At 36.3% G+C, this 22,217-nt stretch overlaps 1 protein-coding gene across 1 annotated transcript in view; it reads right to left on the reverse strand.

Moving 5' to 3' along the window:
- Window positions 1–22,217, reverse strand: part of KIF6 (kinesin family member 6) — a 417,010-nt gene that overhangs the window by 326,200 nt on the left and 68,593 nt on the right. Inside the window, exon 4 of the mRNA XM_045842819.1 lies at window positions 4,423–4,570. Within this exon, the coding sequence (XP_045698775.1) occupies window positions 4,423–4,570 (148 nt within the window). The remainder of the gene's footprint in view (window positions 1–4,422; window positions 4,571–22,217) is intronic.

The raw sequence follows: 22,217 nt of genomic DNA on the forward strand, positions 1-22,217 counted from the left end.
AGTGAATTCCAAGGGACAGAAATGGTTTAGCTATATAGCTGATCGAGTATTCGTAAGCTCTGACGTCACCAGGTCACTGCCTATACCTTACCTGGTTAATTTTTCTGGCCCAAGTGGCAAACCAGGGGTATTCAGCTATTGATTAGACAGGTATTTTCTGTGAGTCACTGCTGAAGTGCAATGACATAGGTGTCAGTGAATTTAGGATAAAATGTCAAGGGAACTGGTTCTATGGTTCTGGTCTTAGTTCTGTCAACAGACAAAAAAAGCAACAAAAACAAACAAATAAAAAAACAACATTCTCCCTGGAGTGGAATAAAACGGAATTTTTTCAGCTCTTGAGGAAATCCCAAGTTCTGTTTTTAATACAAAATATCATACAGTAGTACTCCCTTCTTATTCCTCCCCAAATATTAAGCAGATATTATCCTGTTTTTCCTAAGAGGAGAACATATTTGTGTCTTGTGGCAAGAATTGGTCAGCAGGTTATCAGAGTGAATAATCACAGAGTGGATTTGCTTAAGATCAATTTCCTGTTAAATCACATCCATATCCAAGACAATCCATTTAACAGGTGTCATTCAAGGAGAGAGAGAACCAAACCACAGAGGTAGGGAGGAAGCAAACCCAAAGCTGGAATCCTAGCCCAACTAGCTATGAGCCCCTGCTATGTCAGGACTCAGTTTCCATATCCATTAAATTAAGGAAGCTGGACAATGAATTCCTACACATTCTTCAGGTTAAAATTAATATAGTTCTCTCATCCTGAAATGGCTCAAACTATTCAAATAAAGATACTACCATTTCATTAAATTAAAATAATACATGAAAAATTCAAGCAACTCTCAGCCAGCACATGACTATAGTAAAATGCTCAAGCTACAGCTCTAAAATTTCATGTTCTAGTGTTCTACTGTGGACTGAATCTCTACTAAACATATTTCTTCCAACTAACTGCTGGAAATTCTATCAATGTGGTTGTCTCTGGCTGCTTATCCTGAAAATGATCTATCAGCTAGTTAAATTAGTATCCCAGTTTAGTAAAGGCACCATTTCAACATAATTCTTTGGGTTGAAGTTTGGCTTAGTGCAGGTATCAGAGACCATACGTACTAGACAGACTTTGTGTGGCCTTCAGGCTAGTGCAGTGATTCCTAAAATACTCCATGAAATATTCATGGAAAAACTGACCCATGGTGAACACATACAAGTGAAGCAAAAGTAGGTTTACAGTTGTGAGTATGCAAAACAGTTTTATTCCTGTGCTATTATTTATTAATTATTGAATTATTTTCATGTGAACAACTGTAAACCTACTTTTGCCCTGCCCTGTATGCACTGTTCCTCTCTGGAAGATCCACAGAGCACATTAAAGGCCACAGCAACATCCCGAGATCCTGTTTAAAACAACATATTCCTAAAACTTATCTGAGCATATCTGAAATATTCCGTAGATTGTGGCTGGAGGTTTTGCAGTTTTAGCGTATACTTCTGAGCTCATCTTAGCATCAGATAAAAAACTGGATTTAAATTCTGGATCTGCCATCTGTCACTGAGTGATCCTGCATTCCTATCCTCAGTCTTTTAACCATGAAAATGGGGGATAATAACCTTTATCTTGTGGATCTATTGTGACAGAGAGATAGAACCTGTATTTAAAATCCTACCAAAAATGTGTGGTCTGTAATAGTCACCAATAAATTGTTACTGCTGTTATAATTATTCCTGTTGTTACTATTTTTATATGCTTAAAAGCCTTTAAATGGAGAATTCTGTGTGTGAATATAAAAAGAAAGGAAAAGACACAAAATGAATAGTCAACTTGTATGTCAACTTGTATGTCCACTTGCAGTGGAGAAACCCTCTTCTTCCAGAAGTTAGAAGAAGTCACAAAAACAGAAATGTCAGGCCCTGGCCCCAAGATGATAAGGATAATGCCTTTGGCTCCTCCGCTTCTGCATTTTCTAGGCTTTCATTGGAAGGAAATTCGCCGAGCTATGTGGCAAGCTACCTTTCCTTATTACTCTTTTTTTAGTGTTTAGGACTGCCAGACTGTAATGTAACACACATGTTCTCTGTAGACAGTCTTTTCTTCTGCCCCAAAACAAGTTTGAACCTCATAATACTCAAAAATAATGGGCAGTGATTTCTAAAATAAATGCACTCAATTTTCTTCTTTTAACATCACTGAAAATGTGCTCCTATCATACTCACAGGCATTTTGGGACCCAATATGTACTGGTTCTTGTTTATCTTGAAGTAAATACTTTGCATAAGTCAAATATTTTATTTAAGAATTCCACAGAGCACCATGTAGCTCTCTAAAGCAATCAGTTGGGGACAGCTGAGTACCTGTCTGCATTTTTTTGGCTCTACACTGTGGACAAACTTTATGACACACTTCAAGTTGCCTCTGCCTTGTTTTGCCATAGTTCAGTTTGATCACAATGAATGTCTTGTTCCCTATCATGGAAACTGTCTATTTACAAAGAGTTGTCCTGGCTGTAAATCAGTCTGATGGCCTCTCTCCAAACTCAGGATCATTAAGGATAAAATGGGGTTTAGAGTAATGTCAATGACAAACCCAGAAAACAATGAATCCAACACATGGTAGGTACTTGAGAGACATGTAGATTTTTAGCACTGTACTCTATATTTTGTACTATATTTTGGTAAATATAGACAAAAATTTTTTAAAAGACAAATATATTTTCTGTTAGGAAAGGATTTGTTTATTCTGTTTAACTTTATCAAGGGGATTGGCTTTGTTCTGAGTTTCAAAGGGTTCTTTGAAATTGGTCATGGATCTTTTCTCCATGTGCACAAACAGTACAGTAAGTCCTTACTTAACATTCCCAATGCGGTCAGTGGCTTTAAGAGAAACAATGTATATTTTACCATAGGCTAATTGATATAAACAAGAGTTAAGTTCCTACAGCATCTCATCAACATTTTAACAAGACTTGGGATTAAAGTATGTTATTCAAGGACCTGCTATACACAGCTATAGTAATAACTTTCATGTATTGAGCATCTACTATGTGCCAAGAACTGGACATCCTTAAATACAGTACACTCAAACTCTAAAACCTGAACCTTTAAGAGACTGTCCCAAGTCCCCATACTGTGAGCAGAAGCAGGTTGGCGTAAACCAACTTCAGTGACCTTTTCAAGACAACACATTTGCACATTAGGCCACAACAATGAAAGCCATTACAAACACGTCCCCAGTTTGTGAAATCTGAGGGGAATAAACAAAACAGCTAATGTCAGAAATAAATGAGTAAATGAAAAGAAGGAATTTGAATCCAACATATGTACTATACTCAACTCTCTGTTCCAAATTTTCTGGCATGCAGAGTTGGAATGTTTGAGTTAGTGAGAGATGAGCTGAACTAATGGGTAATTGCTACTTTATGGATGGAAATTAGAATTATGCAGATCTCAGCAATTTCTTCTTATTGTTGCAACTTAAAATGCAAACAGCATACAGTTGAGAAATTTTGGAATGACTGTTACACTGACCTAGTTAGGACGTTTGTCATATAGAATTTGTGCAACCAAGCAATTGTTGGAACTACTAGGGATGCTAGAGATCCTCTAGTCCTACTATTCAATCTCCACTTTCACAGAGGAGAGAATGGAAACCCAGAGAAATGGCTCATTGTAGAGAATCTGTTAAATACAACCAACAAAACAAATTCAGCCTGGGATATGGGGAAGTGTATAGAGTGATGAAAAGCACAGAGCTTGGTGTCACACCTACCTGGAATGGACCTCCAGATCAGCTACTTAGAAGAACCCAGAAAAAGATATTAATCTGCGACTTAGTTCCCCAAATATAAAATGGAAGTAAGGATTCCTATAATGTTAGTTGTATTATATGTTGTATTAAATACTGATGAAACAATAGACACTTGGAGCCATAATGCCTATTGTTTTATGATGCATAAAATATAGATAGGGAATTTGTCCTTATAGTAATATTAACTGCAATAGGATTTTTACTCTGGTAAATTCCTGTGGGTTTCTTTTTAAAGTGTGATGAAGGAACAATCACATTATCCTTTTCAGTGCTTTAGCAGCTAAAATAAATGTCTGTTTTGGCAAGAGGGCATTCTTTAGTTTCTTAATGGAGAATGTAAGATATGGAAAATGTGTTGTCTGTTCTTTTAACCTCCACGTGTATTCAGAAGGAACTCCCTTTGAGCCTTTGCTGAAACAGCATCCCCTTAATGAGAAGTACCTTCTTAATTTCTACTTCTTCAGCAAAATCCCAAACTTCCCTTAAATGTGAAGGCCAGAATTACTGCACAATAATCCTTTTTCATTTAGATACAATATAATGTCACCATAAATTTTTTGCTCACAGTAAATTTCTGCTGAATACATCAAATACAAAGTGAACTTGTACTTCCATACCTTTTGCAGTTGCTCAAAAATGTACGACAGTGTCCTTGGGATGATGCCTCTGTCCCTGTAGCGCTCTGCCCCACCCGTGATGGTGAATGTCTTACCGCTGCCTGTCTGCCCATATGCAAAGACGGTGCCATTGTAGCCTGCCAGGACACTACACAGAGAAATGGCACACTTTTAACATCCAAACAGATCATTGCATTTGTATTAAATGGCTTATATTAAAATAGCAACGTGACTCACTACTAATGAAAAGATATCTATAGAAAATTTTCTCTATGTGAGTATCTAGCCAGATTTACTTTTTATCCAGGAACATCAGCACATTCATTGGTCTTTTTCTCTAAGAAAGCACCTGCAAAAAAATGGGGACCAGACACCTTAAGTTTTTCCTTTCAAATAATTAGATTTTTAAATTTTAGAGTGGTTTTATATTTACAGAACTTTGCAAAGATAGTACAAAGAGCTTATGTACACCACACCTAGAGTTCCCTATTTTCCCCTATTGTACATTTGTCACAACTGATGAGCCGATATTGGTACATTATTACAAACTTTGTTAAAGTGTCCTTGGTTTTTATATAATGCCTTCTTCTTTTCAGCTTTACTAAGATATAATTGACATACAACATATGCAAGTTTAAAATGTACCATGTGATGATTTGATACATGTATATGTTGTAAAATGATGCCACAATAACATTCATTAGCATGTCTATTGCCTCACATAATTACCATATGTTTCGGACCATAAGATGCACCTAGGTTTTAGAGGAGAAAAATAGAAAATAAATTTTTGAAGCAAAAAATGTGGTAATGTATTTAATAACATAAATAACATAATATTTCACCAATGTAAATGTAAACAGAACTCAACAGCAGCATTAACAACCATTATTCCCATACAATATAATGTAGAAATATTTAGTGGACCCTTGACTAAATGTGGACATATGTATACACCTAAGCAATCCGAACCCCTGTCAAGTTGTACAACATGAACATCACTCCAAAAAATTTCCTCAAGCCACATTCCAGTCAATCCTCCACATCATTTTCCCAGAGACAAACACTATTATGACTGCTTCTCCCTCAATATAGATTAGTTTCATTGCTCTAAAACGTCATACACATGAAATCATAGAGTACGTACTCTTTTGTGTATGCTTCCTTCCCTCAGTATTTTGAGATTTGCCCATGTTCATTATCAGTAATTCATTCCTTTCTATTACTGAGTAGTATCCCCTATGCATGGATATACCACACTTTGTTTATCCATTTACCAAGTGATGAACACCTGGGCTGTTTTCAGATTTTGACTATTGTGAATAAAGCTGCTATGAATATTTGTGTACAAAAAAAAAAACAAAAAAAACACAACCATTGTTCCTCCCAAATTGGGGGGTGGGGGGGTACATCTTATAATCTGAAAAATACAGTACTATTTCTTTTGTGGTAATAACATTTAAGGTATATTCCCTTAACAACTTATGTACATACAGGGTCCGGCAGAAGTAAGACCTGCTAGAGTGTGGTTAGTAGGGTAATACTATGGGAATAATAATTTATAGTTTTAATTTGAACATTTCACCTAAAATGTCATATGATGTGTTTGAATGGGATATTGTTCTGTTACAGAATTACATGTTTATGATTTTGTGATAAAAGCTTTTGCAATAAAAAGGGGGCTTTATTTGTGCTGGACCCTGTATAATACACTATTGTTAACTATAGTACCCATGCTGTACATTAGATCCCCAGAATGTACTCATCTTATAACTGGAAGTTTGGACCCTTTGGCCAATACCTCCCAATATTCCCTACCCACAGTCCCTGGCAAAAACCATTTTAGTTTTTATTTTCATGAGTTAGGTTTTTTAGATTACACATACAAAAACATATGGTATTTGTCTTTCTCTGTCTGGCTTAGTTCACTTAGCATCAAGCTCTCAAAGACATCCAAGTTGTCGCAAAAGGCAGAATTTCCTCCTTTTTCATGGCTGCATTATAGTCTTGGGTGTGTGTGTACACATCTTCTGTTGGGAACCACCCTGCCTCGTTTCAGAAGCTGTAGCCCCTCATGGCTAAGGCTGAGTGAGTGACCTTTGGACCATAAGCCACTAAGGAGACAAAGCTTATCTCCCTGGCAGGGTGCTGCCTCTGCTCCTTTTACTTCACCCTGCCTGGCCCCCAATGCTTGATCAGTTAGCCAATAACAGGTAAGATTCCTCAAAGGAGGGATGACCTAACACAGACACAGGCACAAGGGGGCCCCAGGGAAGAACTTGGGAGGCTATAGAAAAAGGGGGTGATGGACCCTTGCCCCTCGACTTTGACATAGCCTGAGTTCTCATTCTGTCTGCAAGTCTCCTAATCTCTTGACTGCCTTAGTTCCCCTGCCTGACTTAAGCCTGAAACAATGACTTAAGCCTGAAACAATGCTGGAGGTGGGTGCTGCCCTGTGCTGGAAAGGGCAGGTTCCCTAGGGTGATCAGGCTTAAGAAAAAATGCATAAAATTCTATGAAACCTACTTTGCTAATACCCTCAATTTAAATAATAAGGGACCAAGCAGGAAGTGAATTTGTTCCCTAAAGTTTTAGGGCCCTTTAACTATCTGACAATGACTGAGAATAAGCCCTAAGAGTTCTTTGAATGCTATCTATTGTTCAATCATTTCTGCCTGACAATGACTGATGAAGTTTATTCCTGTGCAAATTGAACGCAATAAAAGCTTGGCAAGGCAAGGGTGGGGCACTCTCCTCTTGAGAGGGTGGCCCAGGCGCTCTGAGGCTTTTTTTCCTCTTGAGAGAGAAGTCATGCGATCCCTTTTCCTCCACAGGACTCGGTCATCCATGTGAATTTGTCTTGTATCTCATCTACAACACCGCGGACCCCAGGAGCTGGGATCTATATCAATCTTCTTTATCCATTCATCCATCAGTGGATACCTAGGTTTTCCCATGCTTTGGCTATTGTGAATCATGCTGCAATGAACATGGGAGTGCCAATATCTCTTTGAGGGAGTGATTTCACTTCCGTCAGATATATATACTCAGCAATGACATTACTGAATCATATGGTTGTTTTATTTTTAATTTTTTAAGCACACCCCATACTGTTTTCCATAGTAGATGCACCAATGTATACTCCCACCACAGTGCACAGAGATTCCCTTCACTTCACAACCTCTACAGCACTTGTAATCTCTTGTCTTTTTGATATCAGCTATCCTAACAGGTATAAGGAGATACCTCATTGAGGTTTTGAATTGCATTTCCCTGATGATTAAAGATGTTGAACACCTTTTCATGTACCTTGCCTATTTGTCATCATCTTTGGAAAAATTCCTATTTAAGTCTTCTGCCCATTTAAAATTGTTTTGCTTTTTAAAATTTTTGCTATATTAATAATATTAATGAGTTTTGATATATTTTAGATATTAACTTCTTACTGATAGCTTGAAAATAAGTTGCTTTTCATTTTGTTGATTGCTTTTTTTGCTATAGGTAGAATTCGATGCAGTCCTATTTGTTGATTTTTGCATTGGTTGCATGAGCTTTTGGTTTCAGATCCAAAAAAGTTGTTATCAAGACTGATGTTGAATTAGTGGTTTGTGTTTCTTTGGATAAATCACCAGAAGTGGAATCATTGGGTCATAAAGCAGATCCATTTTTAATCTTTTGAGGAAACTCCATACTGTTTTCCATAGTGGCTGCACCAATCAGCATTCCCACCAACAGTACACTAAGGAGTTCCCTTTTCTCCATATTCTAGCCAACACTTGTCATTTGTAGATTTATTGATGATAATCATTCTAATATCTCATTGTGGTTTTAATTTGCATGTCTGTGGCATTTAGTGATGTTGAGTATCTTTCCATGTCTATTGACCTTCTGTATGTCCTCTCCAGGGAAGTGTCCATTCAGATCTTCTGCCCATTCTTATATTGGATTGTTTGGCTTTTTGCTGTTAAGTAGCATGACTTCTTTATAAATTTTAGATATTAAGCTCTTATTAGATTATCATTGATGAATATCTTCTCCCATTTAGTGGGTTGTACCTTCAGGTTTTTTTTATGGTTCCCTTTGCGGTGTAAAACCTTCTTAGTTTGATGCAATCCAATTTGTTTTCCTTTTGTTTCCCATGCCCAAGAAGATATATTCCTATGCTCATTTACAATGTTATTTACAATAATCAAGCTATAAAAGCAACCAAACTGCCTAGCAATAGACAAATGAATAAAAAGCTGTGGTAGATATATATATAATGGAATATTACCAGGTCATAAAAAAGAATGAAACCTTACCATTGCTATAGCATGGAAGGACCTAGAGGATATTATGCTCAGCAAAATAAGTCAGTCAGAAAAAAATAAATACCATATGATTTCACTTATATGTGGACTCTAAAGAACAAAATAAATGAATAAACAAAACTGAAACAGATTCACAAACTTCCAGGTCAAGATGGTAGCATAGGCAAACATGGCTCACCTCTTCACACTACCACATCAAAATTACAGCTAAAATATAGAACAATCATCACTCAGAACTGACAGAAATCAGGTTCAGTGGAAGTCTGACAACTATGGAATTAAAGAAACCATATCTATCCAGACTGGTAGGAGGGGCACAGACATGTTATGGGCTGGTCCCACACCCATGTGTGGTGAATAAAATTTCAGGAGGGATTTCTCAAGAGCAAGGAGTCCCAGCCCCACACCAGGCACCCTAGCCCAGAATTCCAATGCTAGGAAGATAAGTCCCCACTACTTCTGGCTGTGAAAGCCAGTAAGGATTGTATCAGTGGAAGAAACTTCTGGAGCCCCAAGCAGTTCTTCTTAAAGAACCCACACATGGACTCACCTACTCAGACTCACTCCCTCTGAACTCCAGCACAGGGGTAGCAGCCTGAAAGTCACCAGTGGTATACAGGGAGAAACTGAAGTGTCTGGTATCAAGGCAAGCAGAGGCCATCTCTCCCTATTCTAAATACTACTCCCACAGAGCCAGTAGGCTGGTGCCATATCTGAGACTCCAACAACCTGACTAACACTGTCTGACCGGCCTTGAGATCCCCAGAGGCTCAGCCCCACCAAACTTATGAGCCAACCCAAGCTGCTTTTCCATATGAATGGCTGGTTTTGGCTCAGGCTTCATAACTTCCTAAATCTTACCAAACAAGCAACAACTGGCTTCAGTGAGTCCCAGGCCTAGCCCTAGCAGCAACCAGCTTAGTTAGATTCACAGTTTGGCTTCTCCAAGGGAATCCGGGAATCTCCAAGCCCAGCACAAGTAGCTGCCACCTCAGAATGCTTTATAGCTGAGACAGGTCACCCGGGACAAAACACAGGTGGGGGCTGACCTTGGGCTGAACAAGCCAGGAAACCCCAGGGTAAGTACACCCAATGGACAGCTACAGATTACATCAGAGCACCACCACCCTGCTCCTGCACAGCTGATACTCCACAGAGGGTAGAGGTTAGTGGTCAGTGGCCATAGCCAGTCCTTGCAGCTGACTGGCCTGGGTAATTCCCTCCTATTGATCTGTCAAGAGCAACCAAGGCTCAACTACAAGAGGAAGGTGTAATAAGCCCACATGAAGGGCACACCTCAACTACTCAGCTTGGGCGATAGGAAGGCTGTGCCTCTGGATCCTACAGGACACCTACTACATTAGGCTACACTACCAAGACACAGAGTCAAAGCAGCTTTGCCTAACACATAGAAACAAACACAGGGAGGCTGTCAGAATGGGTAGACAAAGAAACATGGCCCAAATGAAAAAACAAATCAAAACTCCAGAAAAAGAGCTCACTGAAATGGAGATAAACAATCTATCAGATGCAAATTCAGGACACTAGTTATAAGGATGCTCAAGGAACTTAGTGAGGACCTCAACAGGTAAAAATGATCCAGGCAGAAATGGAGGATACACTAATTGAAATAAAGAACAATTTACAGGGAAACAAGAGTAGAGAGGATGAGGCCAAGATTCAAATCAAATACATGAGACATAAAGAAGCAAAAAACAAAAACAAACAAACAAAAAACAACCAGTCATAACAACAAGAAGAAAAAGTATCCAAAAAAATGAGGATAGTATAAGCGGCCTCTGGGACAACTTCAATGGGTACAACATTCACATCATAGGGATGATAGAGGGAGAAGAGAAAGAGCAAGGAACTGGAAATCTATTTGAAAAAAATAGTGAAAGAAAACTTCCCTAATTTGGTGAAGGAAAAAGACATGCAAGTCCAGGAAGCACAGAGAGTCCCATACAAGGTGGATGCAAAGAAGTCCACTCCAAGATACATCATAATTAAAATGCCAAAGATTAAAGATGAGAATATTAAAAGCAGCAAGAGAATAGAAGTTACTTACCTACAGGAGTTCCCATAAGAATGTCAGTTGATTTCCCAAAAGAAACTTTGCAGGCTAGAAGGGATTGACAAGAAATATGCAAAGTCATGAAAAGCAGTGACCTATAGCCAAGATTGCTCCACCCACCAAAGATATAATTTAGAATCCAAGGGCAGATAAAGAGCTTCCCAGACAAGAAAAAACTAAAGGAAGGAGTGCATCATCACCAAACCATTATTATATGATATGTTACAGGGATTTATTTAAGAAAGAGAAGATCAAAACTATGAACAATAAAATGGCAAAAATACAAATCTATCAACAATGGAATCCAAAACACAAACTGAGCAAACAAGAAGAAAAAAGACAGAATCATGGATACAGAGAGTGTTTTGATGGTTTCCAGATGAGAGGGGGTGGAGAAGAATGGGTGAAGAGGTGAGGGGATTAAGAATTACAAATAAGTAATTTCAGAATAACCATACAGTACAGGAAATGGAGTAGCCAAAGAACTTACACGCATGTCTTATGGACATGAACAATGATGAGGGTATTATTTGAGAAAGTGGGGTTTCTGGGTGGAGTGGAGCAAAGGGGTGGGGGGAATCAGGACAACTATAATAGCATAATCAATAAAATATAATTTAATAAAAAGAAACAAATTCATAGATACAGAGACTACTGGTGGTTGCCAGAGGGGAGGGAGTTTGGTGTGAAAGAGGTTGAGGAACTAACAAGCACAAATTGCTAGTTACAAAATAGTCATCGGGGAGTAAGTAAAACATAGGAAATATCATCAATAATATTGTGATAACTATGTGTGGTGCAAATTGGGGTCTGGAAATATCAAGGGGGATGCTATGTAGAGTATATGATTGTCTAACCACTGAGCTGTACATCTGAAATCAATATATAACTTTCTTTAAAAAAGATCAATGTCAAGGAGCTTTTTCCCTGTGATTTTCTAGAAATTTTAGTCTTGGGTTTTACATTAAGTCTTTAATCTATTTTGAGTTAATTTCAGTGAATGATATAAGATAGGAGTCCAGCCTGGCTGGCGTAGCTCAGTGGATTGAGCGCGGGCTGTGAACCAAAGTGTTGCAGGTTCGATTCCCAGTCAGGCCACATACCTGGGTTGCAGGCCACAGCCCCCAGCAACTGCACATTGATGTTTCTCTCTGTCTCTCTCTTTCTCCTTCCCTTCCCTCTCTAAAAATAAATAAATAAAATCTTAAAAAAAAAGATAGGAGTCCAATTTTATTTTATTTTTTTGCATGCGAATATCCAGATTTCCCAGAACCATTTATTGAAGAGAATATACCTTTCTCCTTTAAGCATTCTTGGATAACATGTCAAATATTTGTTGTGTGTGCATGTGTTTACTTCTGGGCTCTTGATTCTGTTCCATTAGTCTCTGTGTCTGTTTTTATATCAGCACCATATCATTTTGGTTACCATAGATTTGTAACATAGTTTGAAGTCAGAAATGCCTCCAGCTTTGTTCTTCTTTCTCAGCATTGTTTTGGTTGTTTAGGGTCTTTTGTGGTTCCATATGAATTTTAGAATTTTTTCTATATCTATGAAAAATGCCATTGGAATTTTGATAGTGAATGCATTGAATCTACAGATGCCATCTTTAGGTAGTATGGATATTTTAATAATATAATCTCTTCCAATCCACAAACATGGGATAGTTTTCAATTTATTTGTCTTCTTCAATTCCTTTCATGTTTTATAATTTTTAATGTACAGATATTTCACCACCTTGGTTAAATTTATTCCTAAGTATTTTATTGTTTTTGATACTGTTGTAAGTGAAAAATAAAAATTTTCTTCTTCAGGTATTTTATTATTAGTGTATAGAAACACAACTGATTTTTGTATGCTGATTTTGTATCTTAAAACCTTTACTGAATTTATTGATTAGTTCTAACAGTTTTGGGTGGAGTCTTTAGGATTTTCTCCATTTAAGACTGAATCATCTGCAAACAGACAATTTTACTTCTTGGCCTCTAATTGGATGCCTTTTATTTCTATTTCTTGCCTCACTGCTCTGGCTATGACTTCTAGTACTATATAAACAGGAGTGGTGAGAGGTTACCCTTGCCTTGTTCCTGATCTTAGCCGGAAAAATTTTTAACATTTCACCATTGAATATAATGCTAGCTATAAGGTTTGTCATATATGGCCTTTGTTATAATGAGGTATGTTCCTTCTATACTCAGTTTGTTGAGAATTTTTATTACAAAAATGTTTAATTTTGTCAAATTCTTTTTCTGCACCTATAGAAATATCACATGGTTTTTATTTTCCATTTCATTAATGTAGTGTATCACATTTATCAATATGTATATGTTGAATCATCCTTACATTCTATGGATAAATCCCACTTGATCACAGTATATGGTACTTTTAATGTGCTGTTGAGTTCAGTTTGCTAGTATTCAATGTTTTGTTGAGTATTCTTACATCTATATGTAGAGACATAAGTCTGTAGTTTTCCCCTCCCCTTTCCCCATCCTCCTTCTTCTTATAGTGTCCTGACCTGGCTTTGGTATCATGGTAATAATGACCTCATAAAATGAGTTTGGGAGTGTTCCCTCATCTTCATTTTTTTTTAGAAGACTTTGAGAAAGAATAGCATTAATTTTTAAATGTTTGGTAGAATTCACCAGTGAAAGCACCTGGTCTTGGACTTTTCTTGATTGGGAGGTTTTTTATTACAGATTCAATCTCCTTATTTGTTATTGTTCTGTTCAAATTTTCTGTTTCTTCATAATTCAGTCTTCAGTGTTCACAATTCAACTTGGTAAGTTCCATGTTTCTAGGAATTTATCCATTTCTATGGGTTATCCAACTTTTTGGCATATAATATTCATAGTCTCTTATAACCCTTTGTATTTCTGTGTGTCAATTGTAATGTCTCTTCTTTCAGTTATAACTTCATTTATTTGAGTCTTGTCTCTTAGTTGAGCTACAGCTTTGTCAATTTTGTTTATTTTTGTTTCAAAATAAACAGCTCAGTTTCATTGATCTTTTTATAGTTTTTCTGGTCACTATTTTGTTTATTTCTACTCTGATCTTTGTCATTTCATTTCTTCATCTAACTTTGGGCTTAGTCTGTTTTTCTAGTTTTGCAAGGTATAGATTTAGGTTATTTGTGAGCTTTGTTTTTCTTAAAGTAGGTATTTATAGCTATATACTTCCATCCTAGAACTGCTTTTGTTAAATTTCATAAGTTTTAGTATGTTGTATTTCTATTTCTATTTGTTTCAAGGTATATTTTTATTTCCTTTTTGACTTCTTTCTTGGTATGTTGGTTTTTTAAAGAATGTGCTGTTTAATTTCAGTATATTTGTGATTTTTTTTTGGTTTTCCTCCTGTTACTGATTTCTAGTTTCATACCATTGTGGCTATTAAAAAATATTTGGTTTAGCTTCATGTTACTAAATTTACTCAAGTTTGTTTTGTAATCTAACATATGATTTATACTGGAGAATGTTCCATTTCTGCTTGAGAAGAATGTATATGCTGCTACTGATGGGTGGAATGTTCTGTATCTGTTAAATAAATTTATTTTAAGGCACAGTTCACATCTAATGTTTCCTCATTGATTTTCTGTGTGGATGATCTATCCAATGTTGAAAGTGGAATATCGAATTCCACTACTATTATTATATTTTCATCCCTTTCTCTCTTTAGAACTATTAGTATCTGCTTACTATATTTAAGTGCTCCCTATGTTGGATGCATATATATTTACAATTGTTACACCCACATGATGAACTGACTTTTTATCATTATCCAATAACCTTCCTTGTCTCCTGTTACAGTTTTTGGCTTAAAGTCTATTTTGTCTGCTATAAATATAGCTACTCTTGCTTTCTTTTGGTTTGTTTTTGCATGAAATACTTTTTCCTATCCCTTCACTTTCAGTCTATGTGTGTCCTTGAAGCCGAAGTGAGTTTCTTATAGGCAGCCTATACTTGGCTCTCGTCTTCTAATTCATTCATTCAGTCACTCTTTGCCTTGTGATTAGAGAATTTAACCCATTTACATTTAAAGCAACTATTGATAGGTAAGGACTTACTAATGCCTTCTTATTTCATTGTTTTCTGGCTATTTTATAGTTTATGTGTTCCTTTGTCCTCTTTTGCTGTCTTTCTTTGTGAACTGATGCTTTTCCCCTGCAATATTCTTTGATTCCTTCTCTTTATCTTTTGTGTATCTAATATTGGTTTTGTTTTGTGTTTACCACAAGGCTTATATAAAGTGTCTTATAGGTAGAACAGTGTATTTTAAGATGATAACAACTTTGATCACATGCAAAAACTGTACCATTTACCCTTCATCCCATGTTTTATGTTTTTGATATCACAGTTTAATCTCTCTTTATATTGTATATTTATTAATAAATAATTGTAACTAGAGTTATGTTTAATACTTTTGTCCTTAAACCTTTATACTAGAGTTAAGTGATTAACACATCACCATATCATAGCATTAGAGTATTTGGAATTTGACTATATACTTACCTTTACCAGTATTTTTATATTTTCATATATCTTTTGTTACTAATTATTATCCTTTCGTTTCAACATGAAGAACTCTTTTCAGAAAAATTTAAAGGACTTAGTATGGGGAGTGACCAAAAAGGTATTACTCCTGTGTGGTTCAACTTTCCACATTGAGAGGCTTAATAATTGTTCTCTATGTGAAGACATTTGGTGTTGGAACTACTATGGTATATTTAGATGAATAATTAAGAATCTGCTCGCCCTGGCTGGCGTAGCTCAGTGGATTGAGCATGGGCTGCGAACCAAAGTGTCGCAGGTTCAATTCCCAGCCAGGGTACATGCCTGGGTTGTAGGCCATAACCCCCAGAAACCGCACATTGATGTTTCTCTCTCTCTCTCTATCTCCCTCCCTTCCCTTTCTAAAAATAAATAAATAAAATCTTAAAAAAAATCTGCTCGATGGAATTTGCCACAATGATATAACAGTGTCCCAATAGCGATAAAATTTGGATATATGGTATTTCTTGGCCATAACATCTCTAGGTAAGTGAAGCCCATATCTTCAAGTGTTAAACCTTAAACATTTTTAATAGAAAACTTCCTAAAATATTTAGGCATTCTGTGTCTTAAACAAAGAATTCAGAGCACAAATTAGCCTTTCATCTTGAGCTAGCTAAGCCTATGAAAAGTGAGTACTATTGTGTGCTACACTGTTACCTGCTGATTGTTATGTCTACATTTTATAATTAAATCTTCTTTCTCATGGCCTGCATCCTGCCTCTAAGGTGTGCTCTTTTTGTCTGCATCTGCTCTGGGATAGAAACCCAGATGGTAAAACTTCACAGAGTGCTGTGTAAAATAAAAAGGATCTATAGAACACCTGTGTATACTCTATGGCTATTTGTTACTGTAATATAACAAGTAATTAATGTAAATGGGCCAAATTTGTCTCCAGTTCCTTTTTTTTCTAGAGCCTCTTATTCCATCTTAATCTTCTGTGCCCTCTCCATTGGGAAGTGGGCAATTTCATATGCTTCTAGTATCATCTGTCCTAAGGGAAGATACTAACTAAAAATAGGGAAGAAAAATGGTGGATTAAGGACCTTTGAGAATTCACTCCTCCATAAGAACAACCACAAAGGAAAAACTGTAAAATCAAATTGTTAAGAACCCTGGAATTATCCAAAGGCTAACAGGAATCCAAAGAGTACTCAGAAAAAATGGCTGAATCTCAGTAAGAACAGTGAGATTTATGGCATTTTACCTTCACCATTTCCATTGCCTTCTCCCTAGCCCTGTGGTAGCCTTGAAAAACAACATCTTTGTAACCAAAGAGACTAGCAACTACTGGATGGGGCATTACATGCTTGGAGGTTCCCCAAAAATACAAAGAATTGTACTTCTCTAATCTGTCTGGCAGCTCCCAGGTAAAGCCTCACTCACAGTACTTGTCTTTGTTTGTCCTGACTCAGAATTCACTACAAATAGTACAAAAAGTCCTGTCCTTATGGTGTTTTTTGAAAAAAAAAATCATAATGATTGTTTAATGTCACAGTTGCTTTAGGCTGAAATATCAGCAAGGCAAACAAAAAGGTGAATAAATCTAACAATAAAAATCTGTGAAACACAATGTCTATAAGAGGGTTTGAAAAGTTCATAAATATTCCTAGGACTCCTGAAAGGCACATACATGTGCAGGTGTTTTGCATGCCCAGGAAACAACTGAGAAAGTCATTATATCTCACCTCTGGCTGACCTTGAGGCTCTGCACAAGCAGGAAGTGAATGCTAAGGCAGAGTTATAAGCTCCCAGTGCACACAGAAAGCCCTTCATCAAAGAGCTAGAGACTGATTTGCTCAAGGCATTTAAGGAAATTCCTGTCTAATCATTAGCTGACCACTAAGCTACCTGAGCAAGGATTTCAGAGGCTGTACACAATGAAGAATACAGACTTCATAAAATGAGTCCAGAAAATTCACTTAATAAACAAACAGCAAGAACAATAACAAACAAAAACAAACTCTGGAAAGGATGGGAATCTGATTTCCAAAGCTGTCATACTGTATTACTTAAAATGCCCAGTTTTCCAACACCAAAAAAAATGAGGCAGAAAGAAACAGGAAAGAATTTGCCATACGTAGGAAATAAAGTGTTTAACAGAAACAGTCCTTAAGGAAGCCCAAATTTTGGTGTATTATATGAAGAGTTTAAATTAGCTATTATAAATCTAATCTGTTCAGAGGACAAAAGCAATGCATGTTCAAAGTACCAAAAGAAAGTATGAGAATGATATCTTACAGGGAAAAATATTAATAAAAATGCAACTTATTTCAAAGAACCACACATTCTGGAGTTGAGAAGTAAAATAATCAAAATAAAAAATTCACTACAACAGCAAATTTAAGTTGGTAAAGGAAAAACTTTTCACTAGGAAAAAAATCAGTAAACTTCAACATAGGTCAGTTGAGACTACCCAGTGTTAATGAGGACGTAGAGAAATTAGAACCCTTATACATTGCTGGAGGTAATGTAAAATGGTGTAGATGCTTTGACAAAAAGTTTTGTGATTTCTCAAAACGTAAACATAGAGTTACCATATGACCCAGAAATTTAACTTCTAGGTATACATCCAGCAAAATAGAAAACATATGTCCATACAAAAATTTATAATGAATGTTCAAAGTAGCATTAATCATAATGACCAAAAACTGAAAACAACCCAAATGTCCATCAACTGATGAATGGATAAACAAAATGTGATCATACCATGAGATACTATTTGGCCATAAAAAGGAAGAAAGTATTGATACATGTTACCAATATAGATAAACCTTGAAAACATTAGGTTAAGGAAAAGAAGACAGTCACAAAAGGTCACAGTATATTCTACTACAAGCAAATTCATAAAAGCAGAAAGTAGATTAGTGGTACCAGAGGCTGAGAATAAGGAGAAATGGGGAGTACAGGTAATGGATGTGGAACACGATGATGAAATATTCTAAAATTAGATAATGTGGATTGATGGTTGCACATTTATACTAAAAATTATTAAACTGTATATTTCAAAGTAAAATTTTTGATATGTAAATAATATCTAGTGAAGCTGTTAGAAAAATGAGATTAGGGAAGAAATCAAAAAGTTCCTGGAAATGAACAAAAATGAACTCAGAACAATCCAAAACTTATGGGACACAGCGAAGGCAGTCCTGAGAGGGAAGTTCATAGCAATATAGGCTTACCTAAAAAAGACAGAAACATTTCAAACAAATAACCTAACCCTACATCTACAAGAACTTGAAGAACAACAAGAAAGACAGCCCAGAGCAAGAAGAAGGAAGGAAATAACCACGATTAGAGCAGAATTAAATGACAGAGACTAAAAGCACAATTCTAAGGATCAATGAATCCAGGAGCTGGTTCTTTGAAAAGATAAACAAAATAGACAAGCCTTTAAGCAGGCTCATCAAGGAAAAAAGAGAGAGGACCCAAATAAACACAGTCAGAAATGAAAGAGGAGAGGTTACAACTGATACTGCAGAAACACAAAGGATTGTAAGAAATTACTGCGAAGAACTATATGGCAAGAAATTTGAAAATCTAGGTGAAATGAAAAAATTTCTAGAAAAATATAATCTACCAAAGCTCAATGATGAAGAAGCAGAAAGCCTGAACAGACCAATAACACCTGAAGAATTGAAACAGTAATTGAAAAGTTTCTACACACAAAAGCCCTTGACCAGACAGTTTCACAGGAGAATTTTACAAAGCATTTAAGGGAGAGCTAACCCCCATCCTCCACAGATTATTTCAAAAAATTCAAGAAGATGGAAGTCTCCCAATCTTTTTTTATGAAGCTAACATCATCCTAATCCCCAAACCAGATAGAGACATAACAAAGAAAGAAAACTTCAGGCCAATATTGCTGATGAACATAGATGCTAAAATCCTCAACAAAATATTGGCAAACCTCATCCAGCAATATGTTAAATAGATCATATACCATGATCAGGTGGGATTCATCCCAGGGATGCAAGGATGGTACAATATTCGCAAATCAATAAACATAATACACCACACAAACAAAATGAAAGACAAAAATCACATGATCATATCAATAGATGCAGAAAAAAGCATTTGATAAGATAGAGCACCCATTTATGATAAAAAACACTCAACAAAGTAGGAATAGAGGGAGCATAGCTCAACATAATAAAGGCCATATATGAGAGACCTACAGCCAACATCATACTCAATGGACAAAAACTTAGAGCTTTACCACTAAGATCAGGAACAAGACAAGGATGCCCACTTTCACCACTCCTATTCACATAGTACTGGAAGTACTAGCCACAGCAGTCAGACAAGAAAAAGAAATAAAAGCCATCCAAATTGGAAAGGAATGTTTACTGTTTACAGATGACATGATAGTATACATAGAAAATCCTACAGACTCCACCAAAAAACTATTCGACCTAATAAATAAATTTGGCAAAAACAGGCAGTTACAAAGTCAATACTCAGAAATCAAAGGCATTTTTGTACACCAACAATTAAACATCAGAAAGAGAAATCAGGAAAAAATCCCACTTGACATAGCAACAAGAAAAATAAAGTACCTAGGAATAAACCTAACCAAGGAGGTAACAGATCTGTACTCAGAAAACTATACAACATTGAAGAAAGAAATCAAGGGAAACACAAACAAATGGAAGCATGTACGATGTTCATGGATTGGAAGAATTAACATCATCAAAATGTCCATACTACCCAAAGCAATTTATAGATTCAATGCAATCCCTATTAAAGTACCCAAGACATATTTCACAGACATAGAACAAACATTGCAAAAATTTATATGGAACTAAAAAGACCCTGAATAGCTGAAGCAATTTTGAGAAAGAAGAACAAAGCAGGAGGGATCACCATACCTGATATTAAATTGTATTACAAGGCCACTGTAATCAAAACAGTCTGGTATTGGCATAAAAACAGACACATAGGCCAATGGAATAGAACAGAGAGCCCAGAAATAAACCCAAGTCTCTATAGTCAATTAACATTTGACAAAGAGGGAAGAAGCATAAAATGGAGCAAAAATAGCCTCTTCAACAAATGGTGTTGGGCTATCTGGACAGCTACATGCAAAAAAAAAAAAATGAAACTTGATCACCAACTTACACCATACAAAAAAATAAATTCAAGGTGGATAAGACTTAAATATAAGTCGTAACACCATAAAAGTCCTAGAGGAAAACATTGGCAGGAAAATCTCAGACATTCCACAGAGCAACATCTTCATGGATATGTCCCCTAAAGCAAGAGACATAAAGGAAAGAATAAACAAATGGGACCTCATCAAATTAAAAGGCTTCTGCATGGCCAAAGAAAATAGCATTACAATGAAGAGAGCCAACTGTATGGGAAAACATATTTGCCAATGATACCTTGGACAACGGTTTGATCTTCAAAATATATAAAAAACTCACACAACTCACTCCAGGAAGACCAAAAAAAAACAATTAAAAATGGGCAAAAGACTTGAACAGACACTTCTCCAAGGAGGACATACAGAGGGCCTAGAGACACATGAAAAGATCCTCAGCATCACTAGCCATTAGAGAGATGCAAATTAAAACCACAATGAGATACCACCTCACACTGGTGAGAATGGCCAATATAAACAAATCAACAAGTATTAGAGAAGATGCAGACAACAGGGAACAGTAGTGCACTGCTGGTGGGAATGCAGACTGGTGCAACCACTGTGGAAAGCAGTGTGGAATTTCCTCAGAAAACTAAAAATGGAACTGCCTTTTGACCTGGCAATTCCACTGCTGGGATTATACCCAAAGAGCCCTGAAACACTAATCCAAAAGAACCTATGCACCTCAGTGTTCATAGCAGCACAATTTACAATAGCCAAGTGCTGGAAGCAAGTTAAGTGCCCATCAGCAAATGAGTGGATCAAAAAACTATGGCACATTTACACAACGGAATTCTACGAGCAGAGAGAAAGAAGGAGCTTATACCCTTTTCGACAGCATGGATGGAACTGGAGAGCATTATGCTAACTGAAATAAGCCAGGCAGTGAGGGACAAATACCATATGATCTCACCTTTAACTGGAACATAGTCAAAAAAAAAAAGCAAACAAAACATAACCAGAGTCATTGAAATTAAGAACAATCCAATAGTAGCTAGAGGAGAGGGGGAAGAGGACAGTGAGGAGAAGGTTTTCAGAAACTACTATAAGGGACACATGGACAAAACCAAGGGGGAGGGTGGAAGCAAGGGAGGGAGGTGGGTGTGGAGGAGGTGGGGAGAAAATACGGATAACTGTAATTGAACAATAAAATAATTTAAATTAAAAAAAAACAAGGTATGAAAAATAATGATAAACTTCAGCAATAAACAACAGGATAGACATTTTGGGTGAGAAACATTTCCAAGTTTCCTAAAATCAAAAATTCAGGTGGCTGCCTAACTAATCACAGGCAGAGACAGTTCTGATATGTAAATAAATCAATGCTTTATAAATCCAAAGTTTGATCAGATGACATCTGCAGTGCAGAAATCTTCCTTTTGCAAAATGCATTTTCTTTATAAATTTAAATTATAAAGCTAAGATATTTTGTCATTTCTTATCTTTTAATATTCTCATGAATAAAACAAAAATAAAGCTTCTACCCTCTTGGAGATTATAAACTGAAGTATTACTTCACACACATCACATTTACATGTTAGAAAAAATAAAAACCATTTAGTTCTTAACTGTTATGAATGTTTACTTGTTTAACTTAGATCCCAAGTAGAAGGCAGTTGGGAAGTATCTGTATAAAATGAGACTTCATTTTATTTACCTAGATAAGAAGGTTTTAAGAATCTTTTTATACAATTATACATGAAAGTAACCAACAAAAA

The sequence above is a fragment of the Phyllostomus hastatus genome, unplaced genomic scaffold (genome assembly GCF_019186645.2).
Source record: "Phyllostomus hastatus isolate PE091 unplaced genomic scaffold, TTU_PhHast_1.1 phas_contig_40, whole genome shotgun sequence".
NCBI lineage: Eukaryota > Metazoa > Chordata > Mammalia > Chiroptera > Phyllostomidae > Phyllostomus > Phyllostomus hastatus.